Below are 24,454 nucleotides of genomic sequence, written 5' to 3'. Positions count from 1 at the left end.
AGGTTTGTGGCAATCCTGCATTGAACAAGTCTATTGACACCATTTACCCAACAGACTTTGCTTATTTTATGTCTCAGTGTCACATTTTGGTAATTCTCAGAATATTTCAAATTTTTTTGTTATTACTCTCTTTATGATGGTGATTTGTGATCAGTAACAACATCTAGCTGAAAGCTTACCATCTGAGCTTATTTTTTTAGCTTATTTTTTTAAAATAAAAGTATTTTTAGTTTTTAATTTTTTAAGATTTTTTTTATTTTTAAATAATCTCTACATTCAACATGGGGCTTAAACTCAGGACCCTGAGATCAAGAGTTGCATGCTCTACTGACTGAGCCAGCCAGGTGCTCTGCAAAAAATTTTTAAATTAAGGTACATACATTATTTTCTTAGACATAATGCTACTGAATGCTTAATGTGCTATATAATATAACTTTTATATGCACCAAGGAACCAAAAAATTCATTTGACTCATTTTATTGTGGTATTTGCTTTATTGTGGTGGTCTAGAATGGAACGTATAGTATCTCCAAGGTATGTCTGTATTTCAACTAATTCTTTAAAAGTTGTTGACAGAGGTTTTTCTTGTTATATCCTTTTATTATTTCTTCATTGTCTCCAGGATCTGTAGTGAGTGCCTTTTCTCATTCTTGATACTGATTGTTCCTACTTACTTTTTAACTTGATCAGTCATTTGGGGGGGGGCTATTGCTTTTATTAGACTTTTCACAGAAACACATTTTGACTTTATTACCAATTTTAATGTAGTTTCCTTTCTATATCATTAATATCCACTCTCATCTTTATTATCTCTGTTCTTCCACTTTCTCTGGATTCAATAAATTATTCCTTTTTTAACTTTTTGAGTTGACTGTTTAGGTCATTTATTTTCTTCCTTTTTTTCCCATAGTACATGTATTTAAGTCTATGAATTTCATTCCAAGTGTGCCTTATATTTTATCCCACAATTTGTTTTAGGATTTATTTATTTATTTATGATAGACGGGGGGGGGGGGGGGCAGGCAGAGACACAGGAGGAGAGAGAAGCAGGCTCCATGCAGGGAGCCCGACATGGGACTCGATCCCGGGACTGCAGGATTGTGCCCTGGGCCAAAGGCAGGTGCCAAACCACTGAGCCACCCAGGGATCCCCTTATTCCACAAATTTTGATATGAAATCTTTTCCATCATCATTCAGTTAAATTGTATTATAATTTTCATAGTGATATATTCTTTGATGTATGGAATATTTAGAAGTGTCTTATCCAAGTATGTAGAAATTTTCCAGTAATCTCATCATTATTTTATAGCTTAATTTCACTTTAGTCAAAGAACATATTCTATATTATGTTCATTTTTTTCAAATCTGATGAAACTGAATTGGTGGCTCAGAACATAGCAAATATTAGAAGATATGATGCATCATCTTCTGTTGTTGATCACTGTTCGTATGTCAATTTTATCATGGTATTATTAATGGTTTTATTAAAAACAATAGCCTACTAAAAAATTAAATAAAAATAATAGCCTACTGGTTGTTGTCTGCTCATTCTATTAGTTACCATAAGAGATATGGTAAAACTGCCACTGTGACTGTTCCTTTATTTAGTTTTTTTCTAATCTTGTTATTTCAAATTATTTATCTTTGAGGCTAGATTGTTAGGTACATTCACATTTAGAGTCGTTACCTCTTCTAGTGATGTGACTGTTTTACCATTATGAAACTATTTTCTTTCAGCACTTTAGAGGTATCGCTCCATTGTCTTCTGGCTTCCGTTAATTCTGTTGAGAAGTCAGCTGTTGGTCTTATTTTTGTGCCTTAGGAGGTTTTGCTGCTTTTAAGTGTTTTCTCCTTGGTTTTTGTTTTCATCCATTTGACTGTGAGGTAATTAGTGGCTCTCTTCTGCTTGAGGTTTGTGGTGCTTCACAACTCTGGTTTGATATCCGCCATGAAATTTGGAAGATTCTTGTTTATTGCTCCTGCACATTTATTTCTATTGTATTCTCTGTGTTCTCTTTTTCTGGGGCTATAGGTATATACCTTTATCTCTCAATGTCTACTTTCCAGTTCCTTCTTACCTGTCCATTTGCTGATTCTCTCTTCAAGTATGTGTAATCCAGGGGCCAGCAAATCCTAGCCAGCAAGCTGATGGCTTGTTTTTGTAAGTGGAATTTTACTGGGACACAGCCAAAGCCATTTGTTTATAGATTGTGGCTGCTTTTTCACTATACCAGCCACATCAAATAACTGAAATGGGGATGATATGGCCTGAAAACTATAATGTTTGCTATCTAGTTCTTTATGAAAATATTTGCTGAACTCCAGTCTAATCCACTGTCAAGTCTATCCATTGAGATACTGATTTAAATGATCATGCTTCAGACTTCTAGAATCGCCATTTTATTTATTTATTTGCTTACTTATTTAAGATTTTATTTATTTTATTATTTGAGAGAGAGAGTGAGTGAACATGCATGGGGGTGGGAAGGGGAAGAGGGAGAGGGAGAGATAGGCTCCCCACTGAGCAGGGAGCCTGATGCGGGGGCTGAATTCTAGGACCTGGGGATCATGACCTGAGCCAAAAGCAAATGCTTAACCAACTGAGCCACCCAGTCACCCCTGCCATTTTATTTTTATTGTAGCTTCTTGTTTGTAGTGAAATTCTCTCTCTTGTCATTTAGTTTCTTTTTTAATTATTTATTTATTCATGAGAGACACACACACACAGAGAGGCAGAGACACAGGCAGAGGGAGAAGCAGGCTCCACACAGGGAGCCCAATGTGGGACCCGATCCCGGGACCCCAGGACCACGCCCTGGGCTGAAAGCAGGCATTAAACTGCTGAGCCATCCAGGGATCCCTGTCATTTAGTTTCTTAAGCATTGTAACCACCGTATCTTAGCCTAGGCTTTCTAAAAAACAGAGCCTAAGGAGAGCTGTGTGCTAACAGTGATGCTCTAATACCCTGGGACTAGAAGGAGTATTGTGAGACATGAGCTGAAGCCAAAGCTAGAATTAGAGGGGGTGGTGGCAGTATACATAGGTGTTTAAATTTCTATCAGGTGATGCCAATACCTGGATGTTCTGTAATTCCACTTATAGTCTATTCCTCCACCTTTTTTGGTTGTTATTAAAATTTACTTTTTGTGTGCCTAGTTATTTTTAAGTTTTGCTACGTATAGTAGATGAAAGATTATAGATATGATTTGACACTGGATTAATTTCTGCTTTTGGAACACAGATTAGCAGCCAATTACCTTCAGCCAACAGGAATTGAAGTAATTTGAACCTGGCCTTCATTCCCTTTGAAAATTGGTCTACTTCCAGTTCACACTTTTTCCTAGGAGAGAGCTTTTTGGGGTCTCAGTTGGGTGCCTGGGGCATTTACCAGTAAGGCATCAGCTTGGTGGATCTTGGGCTCCAGTGTTTGTTCTCAGCCACACGAGTCTGATGACAGGTCTGCTCAGCTTCTCAGCCACTCAGTCACCACTTGCATGATGGAAAATGCCTTCAGCAGAAATGTGGTGCCAGAAGGGGTGCCAAGTGTTATGCTCACCTCTCTGGGCTTCCTTTGTGTCTGGGATCTTGGCCCTGCAAACACTCACTAGTATGGTAGTTCTCTGGTGCCTTCAACTACATTAAAAAATATTTTAGGCAGTGTTTTCACTTATTCTCACTGGCAGGAGTCATCAGAGACAAACCATTCTTCCATAGCTAGAGAAAAACCTTTTAGAAATGTTTTGTGCCCCTATGACCACTGTACACCCCCTCCCCCACCACACTGCTCTGCCTCTCCTCCCCAACAACACATCTCGTGCTGGACTTTTTATACTGTTTTATAATCAGATACATCAAAGTATTATTTTTTTAGTCAACTCTTATTTATTTACATTTATAAATAAGCTTTACTGATTGATTTCATCATTATGTTTCTTGCATCCACTACCTTCTTCTGCTTTTCTATTATTAGTCTTGTTTGGTACCTTTTAGTAGCTTTTTCTTTTTTTTTTCCGATAGGTCTCAAGTGGTAAAGTTTTGGTCATTTTGTGTCTGAAAATATCTTTATTTCATTGACTATGATTGTTAATTTGATCATAGATCATTCATAGATTGATAATTGATTTTTGATTATTGGTTAATAATTTAAAGAATTCTAGATGAAAAGTTATTATTCCTCATCACTTTAAAGGTATGATTTTGTTTTCTTGAATCCAGTGTTTCTTGTGAGAAATTTGATGCCAATGCTTTGTAGGTAATCTTATTTGTTTCTTTCTGAACTTTTAAGATTTTTCTTTATCTTGGTGGTTGTAACTTTTTAAAAATGTCTGCTCAGAACTTGATAAAAATTTTTTGAACCAAGTATACCTGTCTTTCTCAAAGTCTAGGAAATTCTCAGAAATTACATCATCAAATATCGGCTACTCATTTACTCTAGGTCTCTGACTTGAACTCCATATGTGATGTGTGTTGGCATTTCTGGATCAGTTCTGCATGAACTCAACTTCTTTTTCATCTTTCTTTTTCTCTTTTTGCTGCATCAGTCCTGCAGCAGTACCTCCCTCTTCCCTCTGCTTGCACATGCACTGTGGTACCCTTTCTCCTCTTTAGTTAGATTCTGGAGCACTAGTAAACATCATGTGTAAACACTATGTATTTCTGTGTGTTTGAGTTTTTGCTGTTGTGCTTTCAGAAAACCTTTTTGGAAGGATTTGCTTAAAGATGTTATTATTGAAAGTGTAAGAATCCCAATTATGTCCCATGTTGTAAACAAACCCAGCCTGTCCCAGTCCCTGCTCTCATGGAAATTAAAATCAGATATATAAGATAGGAAAAAGAAGTTACACAAACAAACAAGCCCACCTACACATTTGAGAACTCATTCACAGGCATGGAATCCTCTGGAAGGATGACTCCAGGGAAACTGGTTCAAGATCTGTTGAGCCCCCATGTATGCCAAACCTAAATGAAATGTTATCACATGTTAGAATTTTTGGAATTTTCATGTGCCATAGTTTGTTGTGATTGATATGTGATTGTCTACCTACATTAGTGAAATAGATTCATCACATTTGGAAAGGTGCGGGAAGCACTACTCGGTGTATGCAGATACATGACCACAGTTCTCTCTGTCCAGACCAGGTACACTGTGGCCAAAGACAGTGTGGTCCAGTTCTTCTTCTACCAGCCGATCAGTCATCAGTGGAGACAAACTGACTTCTTTCCCTGCACTGTAACATGCGGAGGAGGTGAGGCACAGACTTCATTTGTGAATGCCAGGGCTCAGAGTTAGAAATGACACACTTGTGTTTTTTTAAGCTGACTTCAAAATTGGTGTTTGTGTAATACATGGCATCCACTCAGCAGCTGGAATGCAGTGGTATTATCTTTATTCTTGAAGACAGATGAAAACAGGATTTGGAAAACACTTTTTACTTATAGCAAAAAGCAGGAAACATATTTACATTAATTCTTGAGTATCTTGTTTTGATTATCCTTAAAGCATGTATTATTTTTAATTATCCACGGAAAACCTGAAAAACAGAGAGACCAGGTTGCTTGCCCCGTCTGATCGAGTCAGTGGATGCATTGGTTCCAACATTTAGATTTTCACCCTATCCTCCCTCAGGTACCAAAACAGAACTTACCAAAGACAGAAGGGGTAGCTGCTAAGTGGTGAGGGGGAGAGCCTGCTCACTGATCACTTAGTTCAGAGATTTCACAGGCAGCTGAGGAAGGCTCTGGGCCAGTTAACCCATGGCTCTGCACATGTGCTACACATATTTGCAGGCTCATGTGGAGGATCATCATCTGTTTAATATGGAGGAAGTGTCTGCCTGGAGGAAATGAGGAGGCGACCAGAGCCTCCATTGAGATAAGTCTCTTTTAATGAACTGAATTTTTAAATTGAAGGTAAATGGTTCAACACTAGTGCCACTCCAGGAACCACAGTTACTAGAATTGCTAGAGGGACTCAATGCTGATACTTCCTCCAAAAGCACCGGGCAACAGTGCTGGGCATTTACGTGTATCAAACCGTGAGCTAGGGCACTCATCTTCACATTTCTTCTTCCAAACAAACCTGTGAAAGATCTCTTTTCATGCCTGTTTTTTTTAAGATTTTATTTATTTATATAATAGAGACACACACAGAGAGGCAGAGACATAGGCAGAGGGAGAAGCAGGCTCCCTGCAGGGAGCCCAATGTGGGACTCGATCCTGGAACTCCAGGATCATGACCTGAGCCAAAGGCAGACAGACATCTGCTCAACCACTGAGCCACCAGGTCCCCCCACCACTGCCGCCACCCGCCCCATGCCTGTTTTATGTGTGAACAAACAGAAACATAGAAAAGCTAAAGAATGAGCTTCTGTTTGCTCAGCTAGTAGACAGCATGGCTAGGATCTAGCTCCAGGTCTGTCTGCTGCCAGAGCCCCGTGCTCTAACTGATTTTCCTCTTATATCTCCCCCAACCACCTACCACACCTGGGAACAGATCAGAGTACGCAGGCTCAGGTATGGTTGTGTTTGAAGGACTAGAATAAATCCTCCTCCTTCAGCCCAGCCTAAGTCAGCCCGGCCCCAAACCACTGCTTCCCTGCAGGGCTACAGAATATCAGCTTATTCAGAGAGCCACAAACTGAGTGCAGCTTCTGCCTTTTCTCCCTTAAACCACAGGCTTATCACGGAGGGCTCCTCAGCCAGCGTCAGGTTCTCCTGAATGTGTACGTCAGACTGCTCTCTTCTGGGATTTAGGCTCCTAGTGAAAGCAGGAGGCAGGTGCTTTGTGGGACCACTGAGTGGCCCAGACCCCAGAAGGAGCTGGTGTTGCTGGGAATGGAAGAGAAACAGTCTGGGGGTTGCATGGGGCTCTAGAAACAAGGTAAAAAGTTAACCTTCCCAGTGAGTTCTTCTTGGGCCAGGCGTGGGCAGTAGACTCCTAGATTATGATCTGATAGCAGTGATTCTCAAAGTGGGCTTCCTGGGCCAGGAACATCTCCATCTCATGGGAACTTGTTGGAGATGCAGATTCTTGGCCCCTACCCTGGACCTGCTGAATCAGAAACTCTGGGACTGGGGTCCATCAATCCTGTGCAACAGTCCCTTCAAGAGATTATGGTGCAGTTTCAAGCTTAAGAACCACTGTTCCCTATGGGACACTTGGGTGGCTCTGGGTTAAACATCTGCTTTCAGCTCAGGTTGTGATCCTAGGGTCCTGGGATAGAGTCTCGCGTCAGGCTCTCTGCTCAGTGGGGAGCCTGCTTCTTCCTCTCCCTCTCCCTCTGCCTGCTGCACTCCTTGCTTGTGCACATTCTCTGTCAAATAAATTCATTCATTCATTCTTAAAAAAAAAAAAAGAACCACTGCTCTCTAAAGCAGTGGCTTTGGATATCAGCTGTAGCCATATTAACCTCACTGCTTTTGCGTATCTGTGTTACCCCTGTACTATAACTTACGTTTTTTTTCTTTCAATGGACCTTTTAAAAATTTACATAAACATAGGCACCAAAAAGGATCTAATATGATCACCTCAGAGTGGAAAACTGTGATCTGTTGCCATAAATAGAACACAATCACAAAAATAAATACGACGGAAACAAAATGCTGGAGATCATCTTTAAGTCCCTGCCAGAACCTCACGTTCTCTCAGGCCATTCTTGTTTCCCCCTGAACGTGAAATCCAGTTTTGTTGAACATGCTGAACATTGTTCTCAGGCAGAAGCTCCTTCAGAGCTTTGAGTCAGTGACCTTGCAACAGTGACCCCAAGGAAATTCTTACAACACATTTAGTCTTGTTGAAAGCTGATTGAGGTGAAACAGTGTTTGGAATTGAGACCATGATCTGTGTCAGTTCCATGAGTCATTTCAGACCTGGGCCTCAGGCTCATTCTGGCCAAACTTGTTCTCCAAAAATTGTGTGACAACATTTACATCCAGAGGCAGTGTGGCCATGGAGCTTAAGTTCAGGGACCTGGACTCACTCCTTGGCTTTGCCACTACTTTGCTCTGAGATATCTTTGAACATCAATCTGATCATCCATAAACAGGATGATCCCCCCTTCCCTGCAGCATCATTGGGAGACAAAATGAGAGGACACATGTCAAGGAGCCCAGTACAGTGCCTGGCAATTAGTGAGTGCTCGGGAAATACCTGTTATGTCAGAGTCTAGACAAGCCTGAATCTTGTTAACCATGTCTCTGCATGATCTACAGAGTTCTGGCCATCCCCACTCCTGGCATTTTCTGGTGATGAATTATGAGATACATACATGACTCAGTGCTGATAGTGAAAAGCTCTCTGGCGAAGTGGGACATATCTATAGATCCCTCCTTGTACACTTGATATCCAGAAGCAGAATCCTACCACCTCAGAGTCATGTGGGTCATGGCTCCAGGGAACACAGAGTGTCTCATGGCCCCCAAAACAAAAGCAAAGAGCTGGTGGGGCTTTTTTTATTCTTACTCAGCAGGAAAACAAACATCTCTTTCTTTTTAATTTATTTGCTAACTCTCACACCCAGTTATTCAGAGAGATGTTCCCATTCAGACACAGAAGATAAAAGAGAAGCTTTCCACTTTCTGGGAGGGACATTTGTAATGGGATTTGGCTTAGTTCCGTTGATTAAATCCTTGGAAGGAAAACAAATATGTCTCATACATGGGGACCAAATGAAAGACACACTCAGCCCTGCTAGAATCATGGATGGGAGCACCCAGCAGTGAGTCTGCCCACCAAGCAGAAGCAGAGTGGTAGTTGTAAGAACAGAGGCAGACTTTAGGCTGCTTTTGGGGGTTCCCCTTGCAGCCTGCCATTTTGTGCACACTAGCAGAATCTCAGTACATTTGTTCATAATATAGGATAGGAAGCCAATCTGCCTTATTTCCTTCTCTTTAAGTTATCTCTGTACTGCCGTAAAATTACAGAGGAAAATTGTCTCTCCTAAAATGATAAACACCTGTATGCTTTTTGTCTCCTAGAAGTATATTTCCATTTAGAAGAAAGATTTTTCTTTAATTCAAGGAGCTATAATTTCATTCTATTTTTGTGTTGGAGGAAATAAAAACACACACATAAAACCCACAAGGAGAGAATTACCAGAATTTAATTATATCAGTAATCAAGTGTACATGATATATGAAAAGGCCATTTCTGAGTGGTCAGATAATCAGGGGACTTAGTTCCCTGCTTCCTAAGATACTTGGATGGACTTTCCTGGTCTCATCTGTAATCATCTACGTGGGACTCTTAAGATTAGCCTGGAGAGAGTTCTGGGATCACTGCTACCATCTGATATTGTAGATTCTCTGGCAGATATTGGCACCCGAGTAACATTTTATTGACTCCATTTGGATTTTCGTTCTTGCGGTTTCAACCTTGCTTTTTATAATGCATACCAGTCTGTCCTTCTGCACTCAGCTTACATCCAACCCATGGCCTGCAGAAAGCTGTCTAGTGGTTTATAAAATCAGATTCCTCTCGACAATCAAGCCCTTAAATGTATTTTTAAACCTTTAGACCAATTGGCTGTGGCTGAGAGCTTAGCTTTGGGCATTTTTTTTCCCCTGAAGAGCTCATTCTGGTTTTGAAAAATTGCCTTTTTTTTTTAACTTAGCATGACACTTATGTAGTGACAGGAAACCTGGAATCAGATATTTCAGGAAATAGAAGCTTCATTTTGTGAGTTTTTAAAGTTTATAGCACTCATCCATTTGGAATGTTCACTTTCCTTAGAGATGACAATTTGAATTTAATAGAATCGGAAGTGAGTCTTGATCCCTTCTCCTCTGAAGCCTTTGGAGGCAGGGGGTGGTATAGGAAATGGATTTGGGTTCTCCCTATAATGCTTACTTCCCTAGTTAGAGAAGTTTGTTGGCATCAGAGATGCCCCCACAACCCCCAGGACAGCAAAAGAGTGAAACGTGGTATACACCAGCAACAGGATATTAAGCAGTGGGAGGAAGCACCTACCAGGCACATGGGTAGCTCTCGACAATGTTATGTTGAGTGAGAAAAGTAGAAAATAGAATAAGATTTAAAATACTTATTTAGTTAAAACAGATACCCTCAAACAACATTATATAAGGCAGATGTATATTTAAGAACATATGAACAAAGAACAGATATCTCTGGGGGAACCGAGAGGCAGGTGGTGACAGGCAAAGAGGGGAAGTCATGGGGACGGTCAGGAGACAGGCCAATGAATGGACCTCTGCCCCAAGGTTCAGGTATTCTATAAAGGAGTCTGTTGTAACTTTCTCGTTGAAAGTGCTTAGACTACTGTAATCAGTTCCAGTAATCATTCCCAATCTTGGCCACACATTTTAGTTATCTTAAAAGAACCTAAAAATGGTTCAAAACAAAACAAAATAAAACACGATTTTCTAAATTTTTTTTTTATGATAGTCACACACAGAGAGAGAGGCAGAGACACAGGCAGAGGGAGAAGCAGGCTCCATGCACCAGGAGCCCGATGTGGGATTCGATCCGGGGTCTCCAGGATCGCGTCCTGGGCCAAAGGCAGGCGCTAAACCGCTGCACCACCCAGGGATCCCTAAAACACGATTTTCTAGACCAAGCCACAGCCTTTCTGGCTTCATTGGACCGTGAAGGGACTCAGGCAGTGATGTGTGCTAGAATTTCCCAGGGGTTCCATTGTGTAGCCAGGCATGAGAAACATTGAGTTAAATTTCTTGAGGGGAAAAAAACTGTGTGGCAAGTGATCACTGCCACGTGAAAAGGACACCATTCAGTATTCAGAACTGCCTTTTCTTTTTCCATTAGGTTATCAGCTCAATTCAGCTGAATGTGTGGATATCCGCTTGAAGAGGGTGGTTCCTGACCATTACTGCCATTACTACCCCGAAAACGTAAAACCAAAACCCAAACTGAAGGAGTGCAGCATGGACCCTTGCCCATCAAGGTTTGCATAATTACCTGTGGGTTTTGCTCTAAAAAGAAATAAATCAACTGTGGCTGAGACTGATCAGTCTTTGCAGTGACCTTTGCACCATGTGACCTTGAACACATGCCAGTGGCCCTATCTGTGTTTGTAACCTTGCTCAGCAGGGACCAGGCTCACCAGCTCACTGGGTCTGGGGCTCTCCCGTCTGGTCGTGTGTGTGCGCTTGGATACTTACCCCGTTGTCACGAACCTCTTTGAGTATCTCCTGCATACACAATAGGAAAGATCTCTTCGTCCAAGTATGAGGTCCTGTCCATCTGCTAGTCATAAATATCTTGAACTCACCATTTTCACTTTTAAACTGGGTCACCCATTACCACGTTTTGACTTTTGAAGTGTTCACATTAAATTCGGTATAAATGATGCATTGTGCAAGGAAGTACAAGTTTTAATGCCAAAGCAGAAAAGCTATGCATAAACTATCCCTGTTGCATAATTTAGTACCTGCTGACTTGGATTGCCTGGGGAAGTTTCCTGGCTTTACTACAGTATCTTAAAATAACAGCACAATATCAAGTCCCAGAATCCCCCTGACATCTGCCAGCTGGCTGCGGCAGAAGTGTGCAAGTGGAAAAGGAAGCATTCTCAGTGGATTTCATTTCCTATCACTGAACTGCCCATTTCCTGTAATCCCAGGTGAACATAATTATTAATAGAGACCTTTTCAAAGGAAAAATTCTATGAAATAAAGTTTTTCTGAATATTCTTACTAATATGATAGTGTGTTAATATCATTAATATATTATATCCAAAAAATATTTTTAGATGATAAAAAATAGATTTATCTAAATTAAGAAACACTCTTTCCTTCCACTAGTTTCTGTATTTTCATATAACTGGGGATGGCGTGTGCTGGAAATGTTCCCAAAAATCAAAAAGATGGTAGCTGAGCTTTTAGGAAGAGTTCCCAACACTTTGCATAAATAGTTTTCAATCTGAAAGAGCTCTGTCTTTTGGGATGTCAAGTCTATATTGGTCAAACTAATAAATATGTTAATTGATTGAGAAATGACATTGTCCCAATTATTTCATTTGTAGTGATGGGTTTAAAGAGATCATGCCCTATGACCACTTCCAGCCTCTCCCTCGGTGAGTTACGTGTTTGCTTTTTTCCATTCTGCAGTTAGCTCTAAGTAGTTTGCAAGGAATTGTGAAATATCTGTGGCAGTAGTCTGAAACGTAAGAGGGATAGATATTAGATCCTTTACAGAGAGCTAAGGGAAAGCAGACTTCAACTCCATAATAAGGAAGATCTGTCTAAGAATTAGGGGGTCACCTGGGTGGCTCAGTGGTTGAGCATCTGCCTTTGGCTCAGGTGGAGACCCCAGGATCCTGGGATCGAGTCCTGCATTGGGCTCCCTGCAAGGAGCCTGCTTCTCCCTCTGCCTGTGTCTCTGCCTCTCTCTGTGTGTCTCTCATGAATAAACAAATAAAGTATTTTAAAAAAAGAATTAGGTGGAATATGCTCCCTCAAACAGCGACATTTCCCATTACTGAAGGTGTTAATACACCTTGGGTAACTGGCTAGTACAGAGGGAGCTCAGGCATTGCAGTTGGTCAGGAAATGTGAATTCCCTTTTACACCCAGATGACTAGTTTCTGACCTTCAGTTTCTGTTATTCTCTAGTAGTATTATCTGTATTTATAATGGAGAGACAGTTTAAAGAATCCTTTCATACCCTCCATTTTAACCAATGTGATTCTCAGAATGGCCCTGGGAAGGGCACAAGGGCAGGTATAGTATTCCCTCAGGATCAGAGGAGTGAAGTACCCGTTACTGTGGACTGTGTGTGGCAGTCAAGATAAAAGTCTCATAACTCCAAGCCCTGTGTGCTTTCAACTGAACCACACCTGGCATCCATCACCTTAGTAAGCTTGAAACAAAAAGCAAATGACAAATAATGTATTTTTTATTTGTTTGCTTTTGAGCTGGGAACATAATCCTTGGACTGCGTGCTCGGTGTCCTGCGGAGGTGGGATTCAGAGGCGGAGCTTCGTGTGTGTGGAGGAGTCCATGCATGGAGAGATACTCCAGGTGGAAGAATGGAAGTGTATGTATGCTCCCAAACCCAAGGTCATGCAGACCTGCAACCTGTTTGACTGCCCCAAGTGGATCGCCATGGAGTGGTCTCAGGTAAGATTTGAGGACCGGACACTTTTAATTAAACCTCAGACTTTAATCAAGGTGTTGTTGATCCTTTTTTCACATACCCCCTAAAAGATGTTTGCAAAATTATATACGCCTTCACATATATTTAGGTTGATATCTAAAAGTTTTTTTAAAAGATTTTATTTATTCATTTATTTGAGGGGGGAAGAGCAGAGGGAGAGGAACAAGCAGACTCCTCACCGAGCACAGAGTCCATTGTGGGGCTTGTCCCAGGACCCTGAGATCATGACCTAAGCCAAAACCAAGAGTTGGTTGCTTAACTGCTGATCCACCCAGGTGCCCTGACATTTAAAATTTTTGTGTAAGTTTAAATAATAAGTATCAAAAGACTGTCATTTCTAACATGTTGTGAATGCTGGCATTTTAAAAATAAAAGTGTTATGGCTAAAAAATGTGTCCAGCAGAATGTAAATGCCATGTTAATTTCTACCCTTGCCATCTTTCCCTTAAAAAAAAAACACATGGAGAAGTTCTTCTTGAACAATTTGGATAGTTTACATTTTTCCCCCTTGAACTCACATTTTCAATCTACTCTCCCCATAGAAATTTATCTTAATATAAAGTACCTTTATGCTTTATAGTCTTTTATTGCTTAAACTCTTACTTTTCTCCAAGAAAATATGTATGGTGATGGAAATTAATTAATTTTATTTGAAATAAATTTATTTTATTTTCCTGTGGCCATTAGGCTTTAAGTATTAGAAATAATAAATAGATTTCAAATTTTGGTAAACAATGTTATCAATCTTTCTAGAAAATGAGGGGGCCTTGAAAAAATAGTCCATTGCCAGAATGAGAGATGGGTTCAGCAGTAATTTTATTCTTAATTTTTAACTGCGGATTTCTTGTTTTGTTTTGTATGTACACACCAGGAAACCTTGTTCACATAAATAAGTAGCCTGAGGTGGGAGGATTTTATTATAGTAAGATTTTCAGTTATTGAACTCCTGAGTGATGTACCAAAAACCACATTATGATCTATCATCAGAAATCAAGATTTTTAACTCTATAACCTGCAGAACTTGTTTTCAGCTCTTACAAGTCTCATCTACATGTTTTGTGTTGGCTTTAGAGCTTTTTTTTTTTTTTTTTTTTTTTTTTTTTTTAATGATAGTCACACAGAGAGAGAGAGAGAGAGGCAGAGACACAGGCAGAGGGAGAAGCAGGCTCCATGCACCGGGAGCCTGATGTGGGATTCGATCCCGGGTCTCCAGGATCGCACCCTGGGCCAAAGGCAGGCGCCAAACCGCTGCGCCACCCAGGGATCCCGGCTTTAGAGCTTTTATAGCACCCCTGCCAACACACCCGTATCAATATCATGACTTTATCGTCACTCATAGTTTCAAAACAGAAGGTTGTTAACCAAATCATCTCATTTACCTTTCTTGCCTTTTGATACTTTTCATTTCTTTACAAAAATTAAATACATTCTCAGTAACAAGAATCTGCTATCATTACAGATATATTCAGCTCCAAAGAGGGGTTCTGGAAACATAAATACTGACAGCATTGTTGGAATAAATGTCCAGCTTCCTGAAGAGGAGGAATAGGAGGAGGCAATACTCCTTTGGATTGATCACTTCTGCTATAGTTATACCTTATAATCATACCATTTTCTTTATCTTTGGGCAGAATTTTTGTTTCTTTCTTGGCCAGTATGCAACAGCCTCTCAGTGTCATATATATTTCAAGTAGATAAATCTTGAGGTTGGGGAGTCAGTTTCCCAGAAATAGGGTCTAATGTCAAACCTCACTCAGTTGATTAGAATATTTGTTCAGTGGTCATAAGAGTGGGGTGATTGATCAGAATTTGATTTTTTAATTAATAGTTTAAAAAAGCTTTTCTTTTCCATGCTCACAACTTACTTTGGATAATGTCATAAAAATTTTTAATCAAATTTGAGAAAACTTCTATCAGGTTTCTCTCATATTTGAGCAGAAAGATTTCAGGGCATTTCAGATTTTCTTGTGCTGTGGCCTCATCTAAAATACCTTTCAAATGGAGAATTGGAAGGATGCCTTGCAAAAGAGGGGCCCTGAAACATAAGAATCACTGAAAATCAGCTTCTAGCCCCTTCTTTACATGTTTGTCTGACAGGCTTTTTTGCTTAATATTCATGTAAATGAGTGGCTCTTCTTGGCATGAGTCATAACACGAGCAAGACTTTCACTGGCCTCTCATTTCTTCATTCAAGTGCACAGTGACTTGTGGCCGAGGGTTACGTTACCGCGTTGTTCTGTGTATCAATCACCGTGGACAGCATGTTGGTGGATGCAACCCACAACTGAAGTTACACATTAAAGAGGAATGTATCATTCCCATCCCATGTTATAAACCAAAAGGTAAGTTTGTGGTATGGAAAACAAATGTGTTTTCCAACATCGTAGCATTTACATTCAACTTACTTTCTTAAAAAATGGTTTCACCTGTAGATGGCAATAGACCCGTCCACCTATGTAAAGAAGCTGGACCGATGTGTTTAAGTGATCTGGGGGGATGCAGAGTGGAAGTGAGCTGGTATTGACTCAGTACATAGAGAGGGGCTCATATCTGTCTGGGCTTACACTAATGTTTCTTGGTGTGACAAGAATTACAATAATTTGGTGTAATCCCTGCTTTGAAGAAAAAGAAGCAGGGTGAATGGGAAGAGAAAAAGGTTGATGTAGAAATGGAGAAGAAGAATAAAGAGGAAGAGGAGGAGGAAATTTCCCCTAGGGTTCTCAGTCTTTGTTCTCACAGTATTTTATACATCCTCTTCGTCATGTGTCCTGTTGCCTACTATGGAATGAATGAAGACTTTCAGCTCCCAATCTAGACCTATAGATACTTCTAGAGTTTCTTTTGTTGTTCCTATTTGTTCCACATGAATTAGCAGAAATGGGTAGCATCCAGGGGCAGGAAGCCTTGGTATCATCTCTCAGATATACGTTCCTCTCTATTCAGGATTATTTCCGAATATTTTTGTGAGGTCATCTTTCCAACCCTTATGACAAGTATTTCCTTTCTGGAAATAAGAGAGGGATTATTCCCACCTGTTAGTGCCAAGAAGTCTTCCTTAATATCTTAGAAAGGATAGTAAAATTCTCCTTCATTATTTCAGGGTTCATTGTCCATACAAACAGCCTCATAATCAACCATTGGGCAAATATTGATTTACTGTGTCTGCTTTCCAGAAAAATCATTGGCTGCCATGGAAAGGACAAATCCTGGTTATATAACTTCATCAGGGAAATCTTGCCTCCTTCCTTATACAGTTGATGGTGCTGTCACAGCCACGTTCTTAGTGTCTGTGATTTCTCTGCAGCAGTCCAAAATTATTTCCTTTCTTCTCTCATAACTACTATTTCTTCATATCTTAGGGAGGCTTCATGGACAGAAGGGAGCATGCATCTTGCTCCTGCATGATGGTTGTAATTGGTAATGAGTGCCCTCAGCAACTACAACAATCAAATTTTAAGTAAACCAAAGCACAGATTCTCCTCCTCCCAACTTTCTAAACAGCTATGTTATTTGATTTTCTCTAGTGATTTCTTTACTCAAGGACAACTAGAATTTGTAGCAAAAGAAAGCAAGCTGATAGGCTGGAAGTAAGAGCTTTAATATGTAAATAACAGAGATTGGTATTAGTTTGCAAAAGGCATTTTTTTTAATAAAAAGGCATTTTTATGTTCACTTGGAGAACATGCTCAACTGTGCTGTGGGATCATCTGGTTGTATTTGGATAATGTGTTAATTAAAAAAATATATGACAGAAATGCCTTGTTCACTCCAGAAGCTGCTTCATGTCCTGTGCTAAAAGACTCAGCTTGCATTCGCAAAGCATGACTGCTTTATTGATGAAACTTTCAGCAAACAATGATCATGTATCCAACTCCCTTAAGCTTGTTGTTTATGTTCCTTTTTTCTTAGAAAAAAGTCCAGTGGAAGCTAAATTACCTTGGCTGAAACAAGCACAAGAAGTAGAAGAGACCAGAATAGCAACAGAAGAACCAACGTGAGTCCAGGGCCATTTATGGGAGTAATCAGGGCATAGCCAGTTAACATGATATATGTAAGTTTTGTACTCACTGGAGTACAATGATACATTTCAAATCCAAATGACCTGAATTTTCAGACTCTAGAGAGCTTGAGCTGGCTAGAATTCTTCTTTATTTCGCAATTCAGCAGTCCCACTTTGGCAGTATTGGTGAGAAGCACATAAAAGAACAGTGTTTGTTAACTCAAAGCAGACCCAGTGGTCTGTTACAATTAAGAGATTGAGGATAATTCCTCAATCTAGATTAACACTTATGATTTGACCAAGGACCATGACGATATTATACAAATAAATCAATCGTTCCATGGTTAAGATATGACCATTCTCTGTAAAATCAGTTCAGTTGAAATGTATCAGGGTGGCCTGAGGAATTATAAGGAGAAATCCCAGAGCTGCTACAGTATGGAGCAGTGGAAAGAATATGGCTCTGCGCATCTCAGAGTCTAGAACCACCACTTTTAACAATGTGACCTTAGACAAATCTTTAATTTTTCTGTGTCTCATCCTGTAAACGAGCAGGTGGGATTTGATTTCTCCACGGTCCATTGCAACTCAAAAATCCAGTGATGTCCATCCATGTGTGATTTGGCAAATCTGGAGTGTAATGGTGTCAGTGGAAATTGAGAATCAAGAGCAAAGCAAATCAAAGAAACTTCTGGATACAGAGAGACAGAGATCTAAAGAGAGCACGGAATCAAAGGTGCTCTGAGATGTTTCATCCAGGAGTCTAGAAGAACAATAGCACCAATGATAGATTCAAGTAATTGGACAGGACAGATGATTCCCTGTCAGACACATTAAGTCTGTGGTGCTGATAGGCTATTTACCAAGAGGGCATTCACAGAGTGTTGTAGGAGGAAGGATCTCAAAGGCAATATGGCCATTTTCGCTCAGAGCAGGCATTTCTTCTTCAAAACCCTCAGTGACATTCAGAGAGCTTCCTGCGAGGAGAGACCACTCATTTTTCTGTTGAACAACCTGACTTATATGCAGGACTTTTCTCTGGTTGATCTAAATACACCTCCTTCAAATTTTTGCTTTCTAAAACAGAAAAACAAAACAGAAAACAACCCACATCTATGCCCCATCCTCTGTGACAGGTTTTCACAAATTTGAAGAAAACTGGATCCCAAGAGTGTGGTCTTTCCCAAGCTCATCACTCTTTGCCTTTTCTAGTGGTTTTCATGTGTTGTTTTTAGGTCCCTTACCAACCTCATTGCTGTTTTCAGAAGACGCTCATTTGTCAACGTCCCTTCCAACTGGAGTCCCTCCCAGTGAGCCCCAGGGGAATGTGGATTACTTCTCTTTAAGAAGGCACCATGCCTCAAGTGATATGAGCCAAGAGAATTGGAGGGTCCCATTTAGGACACGCGCAGAACTTTTCCACATGGACTAGTGTTGGACCTGGAAGTGAACCCAGAAGAAACTGTAGATGCTGTGAGGTGACTGGCCCCAGAGTAACTGAGTGAAGAGAGAGGAGTTCTGTGCTCATGACTGTAGCATAGTGATCTAGAGGAGGGGGGACACAAGAACTGGGTGATGCAGGAGAAGGAGTAGTAAGCAGAGGGAAGAGGAGACCCAATGAAGGACCACAGTGGTACAGACCAAAGCATTAAAGTTTTAAGAAAGGGTGTAGATCCAGAAAGCTGAGGAAAAATGATGCAGTCCAAGAAAACGCTGTCTAGATGGACAAGAGAGTCTTTTCCAGTTAATTTTAGAGTAGTATTGTTCAGAGGGTAGAGAAGTAAACATTACAGAGATTTAAGACACAAATTCCCAATTAGAAGGAGGTAAGTGAGTACCGAAAAAGGAGTGAATATTGGTAGGAAAGTTGATGGAAAGAAGTGGTTCTCTGGATGTTTGATTTGTTATTGTTTTTTATTTGAAGTGAGGATGGCCTTAAATATATTTAAAAAATAATAAAGTTTGTAGATGAGTCAGTTAACATGTCTACACTTTCCAACTGTATAGGAAGGGTGTTGGGCTCAATACTACTGGAACCTTCTCCCTGCTCTTATCTCCTGTGATTCTGTAAGGGAAGAAAGAGATTAGAGATAGCTGAAAGGGAGTGTGCAGTTGTCACACAAGGAAGGTTTAGAGTTTTCATCTAAAATAATGTATCCTACCTGGATCTTCTGTCCCCAGAACACAACTAGATTATAATTGCTACTCCTCCTGCATGTCCTCTCTTGGTTAATGGGGTTGCTGTCCAGTTCCCCAAATCACAAGCCTGGGGTCATTCTTGTCTCTCTCTCTCTCTCTCTCTCTCTCTCTCTCTCTCTCTCTCTCTCATTCTTCCCTAATATGTAGTTAACTACTGGTTGTGGCAACCATATCCACTAAAATCTGTCTCCATTCCAGCTCCTTCTCTCTGTTCCTACTACCATCCTGTCCAGGTCCTGAACTCACTTCCCGGGACACTTGCAACAGCCTTCTGATTCACTTTCCAGGCAGTCCCCTCAAACCCAGACATCCCACAACTCCTGGACAAAGTCTAGCAAAGGCACAAATCTGATTCTTTCTTTCCAACATCGAGACTATCCCAATGGTTCCCCATCTCCCAAAGATTTACACTCATTCCCAGGGCCAAGCAGACTTAGTGGTAGGGGGTGGGGGCATCACCCTTCTGGGTTCCCAGCCTCATCCCTGAGCTCTTCCTTGCTTTGCCTTGAGTGGGATCTCCAGCCACATTGAACTGTTGGTTGTGCCTTGCCTACAAGAAGTTGCCACTAACCTCTACACCCCCCCATTTTAATATTTTTCTTAATTCAAGTATAGCTGACACAATGTTACATGAGTTTCTGATGTACCACACAGTGATTCTATAAGTTTCTACATTTTGCTATGCTCACCACAAGTGTAGCTACTACCATCTAAGACCAACCAAGCTGTTGCCATACCACTGACTGTACTCATTACGCTATGCCTTTCATCCCCGTGACTTACTCATCCCACCACCCCTTTAATCATGCTCACTTCTCTGTTGGGAAGGGCTGCCACCTGGATAAGTCTTTTTTTAAAGTTTTTTTTATTATAGAAAGTGTCAAACTTCTATGAAAGAGGAGAGAACAGTATAATGAACCCCATGTGTCCATCATTTGGCTTCAGTTACCAGGGCCACTCTTGTTCCTCCTGTGCCACCAACACTGAAGCAAAACTCCAGACAGCATGGCACTTCATTTGTCAATATTTCAGGATGTGCCTCATTTTTTTTTTTTTTTTTTTTTTTTTTTTATAAATTAATTTTTATTGGTGTTCAATTTACCAACATACAGAATAACACCCAGTGCTCATCCCGTCAAGTGTACCCCCCAGTGCCCGTCACCCATTCACCCCCACCCCCCACCCTCCTCCCCCTCCACCACCCCTAGTTCATTTCCCAGAGTTAGAAGTCTTTATGTTCTGTCTCCCTTTCTGATATTTCTCACACATTTCTTCTCCCTTCCCTTATATTCCCTTTCGCTATTATTCATATTCCCCAAATGAATGAGAACATACACCGTTTGTCCTTCTCCGGTTACTGTGGCCAAGTTCAAAAAGGGTGTTGCCTGAGTTCTCCTCTGGGATTTTGATGGAATCTTGTCTCACATTTAGATCTTTCATCTATTTTGAGTTTATCTTTGTGTATGGTGCAAGAGAGTGGTCCAGTTTCATTCTTCTGCATGTGGATGTCCAATTTTCCCAGCACCATTTATTGAAGAGACTGTCTTTCTTCTAGTGGATCGTCTTTCCTCCTTTATCGCATATTAGTTGAGCATAAAGTTCAGGGTCCACTTCTGGGTTCTCTGTTCTGTTCCATTGATCTATATGTCTGTTTTTGTGCCAGTACCACACTGCCTTGATGAACACAGCTTTGTAGTACAACCTGAAATCTGGCATTGCGATGCCCCCAGATATGGTTTTCTTTTTTTAAAATTCCCCTGGCTGTTTGGGGTCTTTTCTGATTCCACACAAATCTTAAAATAATTTGTTCTAAGTCTCTGAAGAAAGTCCATGGTATTTTGATAGGGATTGCATTATACGTGTAAATTGCCCTGGGTAACATTGACATTTTCACAATATTAATTCTGCCAATCCATGAGCATGGAATATTTTTCCATCTCTTTGTGTCTTCCTCAATTTCTTTCAGAAGTGTTCTGTAGTTTTTAGGGTATATTTTGAGAACCATTTGAATGGTAAATGGTTCTCCAACCTTTTATTTTCAGGTTGTAGGTGTCCTTCTGTCTAAAATGAGTCTCTTGTAGACAGCAAATAGATGGGTCCTGTTTTTTTATCCAGTCTGAAACTCTGCGCCTTTTGATGGGGTCATTAAGCCCATTCACGTTCAGAGTTACTTGAACTTCTTCTTAAAGGGGAGTTTTAAGAGTCCCCCTTAAAATTTCTTGCAGAGCTGGTTTGGAGGTCACATATTCTTTCAGTTCCTGCCTGTCTTGGAAGCTCTTTATCTCTCCTTCCATTTTGAATGAGAGCCTTGCTGGATAAAGTATTCTTGGTTGCATGTTCTTCTCATTTAGGACCCTGAATATATCCTGCCAGCCCTTTCTGGCCTGCCAGGTCTCTGTGGAGAGGTCTGCTGTTACCCTAATATTCCTCCCATGAAAGTCAGGGACTTCTTGTCTCTTGCTGCTTTAAGGATCTTCTCTTTATCTTTGGAATTTGCAAGCTTCACTATTAGATGTCGAGGTGTTGAACGGTTTTTATTGATTTTAGGGGGGGATCTCTCTATTTCCTGGATCTGAATGCCTGTTTCCCTTCCCAGATTGGGAAAGTTTTCAGCTAGGATTTGTTCAAATACATATTCTGGCCCTCTGTCCCTTTCGGCGCCCTCGGGAACCCCAATTAAACGTAGGTTTTTCTGCCTCAGGCTGTCGTTTATTTGCCTTAATCTGTCTTCATGGTCCTTCAATTGTTTATCTCTTTTTTCCTCAGTTTCCCTCTTTGCCATTAACTTGTCTTCTATGTCACTCACTCGTTCTTCCACCTCGTTAACCCTCGTCGTTAGGACTTCTAGTTTGGATTGCATCTCATTCAATTGATTTTTAATTTCTGCCTGATTGGATCTAAATTCTGCAGTCATGAAGTCTCGTGAGGCCTTAATGCTTTTTTCTAGAGCCACCAGTAGCTGTAGAATAGTGCTTCTGAATTGGCTTTCTGACATTGAAGTGTAATCCAGATTTTGTAACTCTGTGGGAGAGAGGGCTGTTTCTGATTCTTTCTTTTGAGTTGAGGTTTTCCTTCTAGTCATTTTGCTCAGTGCAGAGTGGCCAGAAACAAGTTGTATTGGAACACGGGGGAGTATCACTGGCCCCTCTAGCTGGTCTTCTGGGGGAGGGGCCTGTTGCGTTGATTTTCAGGTGTTAGCACTTGGGGGAGCTGCTCTGCCCCTGCCTGCTGCAGGGCTCTGCGGGGGTTGTTTACCCCGCCAGGCCCCAGGAGGAACAGCCGCAGTTGCTATTGCAACTCTGGAAGCCTGGATTCAGCCTCCGCAGGAACTATGGGGCTCGGGGCTCTCGGCTCTCCGTCCGCAGGGCCTGGAGGCTCCGGGGCGGGGCCGCTGATCTGCTCAGCTCGGGGCAGGAGCGTCCTCGCTGTCTCGGGCCCTCCCGGCCTCTGCCTGTCCCGGGGGAGGCCGGATCCTGGGCTGTGTCCCGGCGCCCTGTGCTCCGGGGCCTGCGCTGTTGGATTCGCGCTCCCGCCCTGCAGCTCCCTCCCTGGAGCCGCTCCCGAGCCCCTCCGAGCTGCTCCGGTCGGTCCCTCCGTGCGCGCTGCAGCCCTTAGGGAGCTCGGAGCACTCTCCCAGGGAGCAGGTGTCTGTTAGTGTCCCCGGGAGCCTGAGGGCATCCCCGCTCTCCTGGGTCCTGTTCCAACTCCCTGCGAGCCCCTTTCCGCCCGCCCGGGAAGGTTGGTGCAGCTCCTGCTCCTCCGGGACGGGGCTTTCCTGTCCTGGGGACACTCGCCCCGGCCTCAGCCCGGCTCCTCGCGGGGCCCCTCCCCCTCGGAGGCCTTTTGTTCCTTTATTTCTTTTTCCCCGTCTTCCTACCTTGATAGAAGCGTGAACTCTTCTCACTGTAGCATTCCAGCTGGTCTCTCTTTAAATCTCAGGCCGAATTCGTAGATTTTCAGGATGATTTGAAGGTTATCTAGGTAATTTGGTGGGGACAGGTGATTTGGGGACCCTGCTCTTCCGCCATCTTGCCCCTCCCCTCCAGGATGTGCCTCTAAAGAAGAACCACTACTTTTCCTCCTCCTCCTCCTTCCCCTTCTTTTCTTTCTTCTTCATAGCCATAATACCATTTTAAAGTCTAACTGTCAAATCACTTCCACCAGAATCACCTGTCATGCTACTGAAATGCAGATCTCTGGGCCCCATAGGGTGGACACTGTTGTAGGGAGGCGGGCTTAGTCACTGGCATTTTTGGGGGGCCCCGCCAGATACCTTTTTTTGTGTGTGTGGTAAAATATCCATAACAAAATAGGTGAAGGGGTTGAAGAGGTACAGACTTCCAGTTATAAAATAAATAAATCATGGGGATGAAAAGTGCAGCATAGGGAATACAGTCCATAGTATTTCATCACTTTGTATGGTGACAGGTGGTGATGACCCACCTATCGTGAGGATCATTTTGTAATGTATAAAAATACCAACTCACTCTGGTGTGCACCTGAAATGGATAGAATATCATGTGTCAGTTGTGGTTTGATTTAAAAAATTACCATTTTAACCATTTTTAAGGGCACAGTTTAGCAGCATTAAGTAAATGCTGACATGGTTGTGCAGCCAGCACCACCACCCACCTCCAGAACTGCTTCATCTCCCCCAACATAGACTCTGTCCCCATTAGCACTGGCTCCCCGTTTCCCCCTAGCCCTCCCCCCAACCCCTGGCATCTCCCTTCTGCTTTCCATCTCTGTGAATTTGTCACCAGCATTTTTAGCAAGTGCCCCAGGTGACATGGGAGGGTGCATCCAAGTTTGGGAACCACTGGATCGGGTAGTCCACAGGGTCCCTTTCATGGTCTGAAAATCCTGTTCATTTTATTGAACTGGAAGGGACAAGATCATGTAAGCTGCATGAGTCCAGGCTCTATTCCTTCCAAACCTGCTCTTAATGTTAGCCTACCTGACTTTGCAGCTGGTTTCCTGCTCCCCTTATTCCCCTTTCCTCCAGAAAGACACCACTCTTTTCTCTCCAGCATGGAAGACTGAGCCCACAGCACCTGTTCCCAGCCCATGCAGCTGCCTCCTCCCCGCTTCCTCTGCCTCTCTCCCTCTGTGGTCGCTATGCA

The 24,454-nt window shown here is 41.8% G+C and overlaps 1 protein-coding gene across 2 annotated transcripts in view; it reads left to right on the top strand.

Annotated features, from left to right (window-relative positions):
* Window positions 1-24,454, top strand: part of ADAMTSL3 (ADAMTS like 3) — a 339,164-nt gene that overhangs the window by 190,297 nt on the left and 124,413 nt on the right. For both annotated transcript variants that reach the window (XM_055326615.1, XM_055326614.1), the window contains exons 10-15: window positions 5,135-5,246; window positions 10,781-10,919; window positions 12,000-12,050; window positions 12,891-13,095; window positions 15,327-15,474; window positions 17,042-17,126. In XM_055326615.1, the coding sequence (XP_055182590.1) occupies window positions 5,135-5,246; window positions 10,781-10,919; window positions 12,000-12,050; window positions 12,891-13,095; window positions 15,327-15,474; window positions 17,042-17,126 (740 nt within the window). The remainder of the gene's footprint in view (window positions 1-5,134; window positions 5,247-10,780; window positions 10,920-11,999; window positions 12,051-12,890; window positions 13,096-15,326; window positions 15,475-17,041; window positions 17,127-24,454) is intronic.

This window comes from Nyctereutes procyonoides, unplaced genomic scaffold (assembly GCF_905146905.1).
Source record: "Nyctereutes procyonoides isolate TBG_1078 unplaced genomic scaffold, NYPRO_anot_genome, whole genome shotgun sequence".
Taxonomy (NCBI): domain Eukaryota; kingdom Metazoa; phylum Chordata; class Mammalia; order Carnivora; family Canidae; genus Nyctereutes; species Nyctereutes procyonoides.
This window is presented reverse-complemented; position numbering and strand designations above follow the sequence as displayed.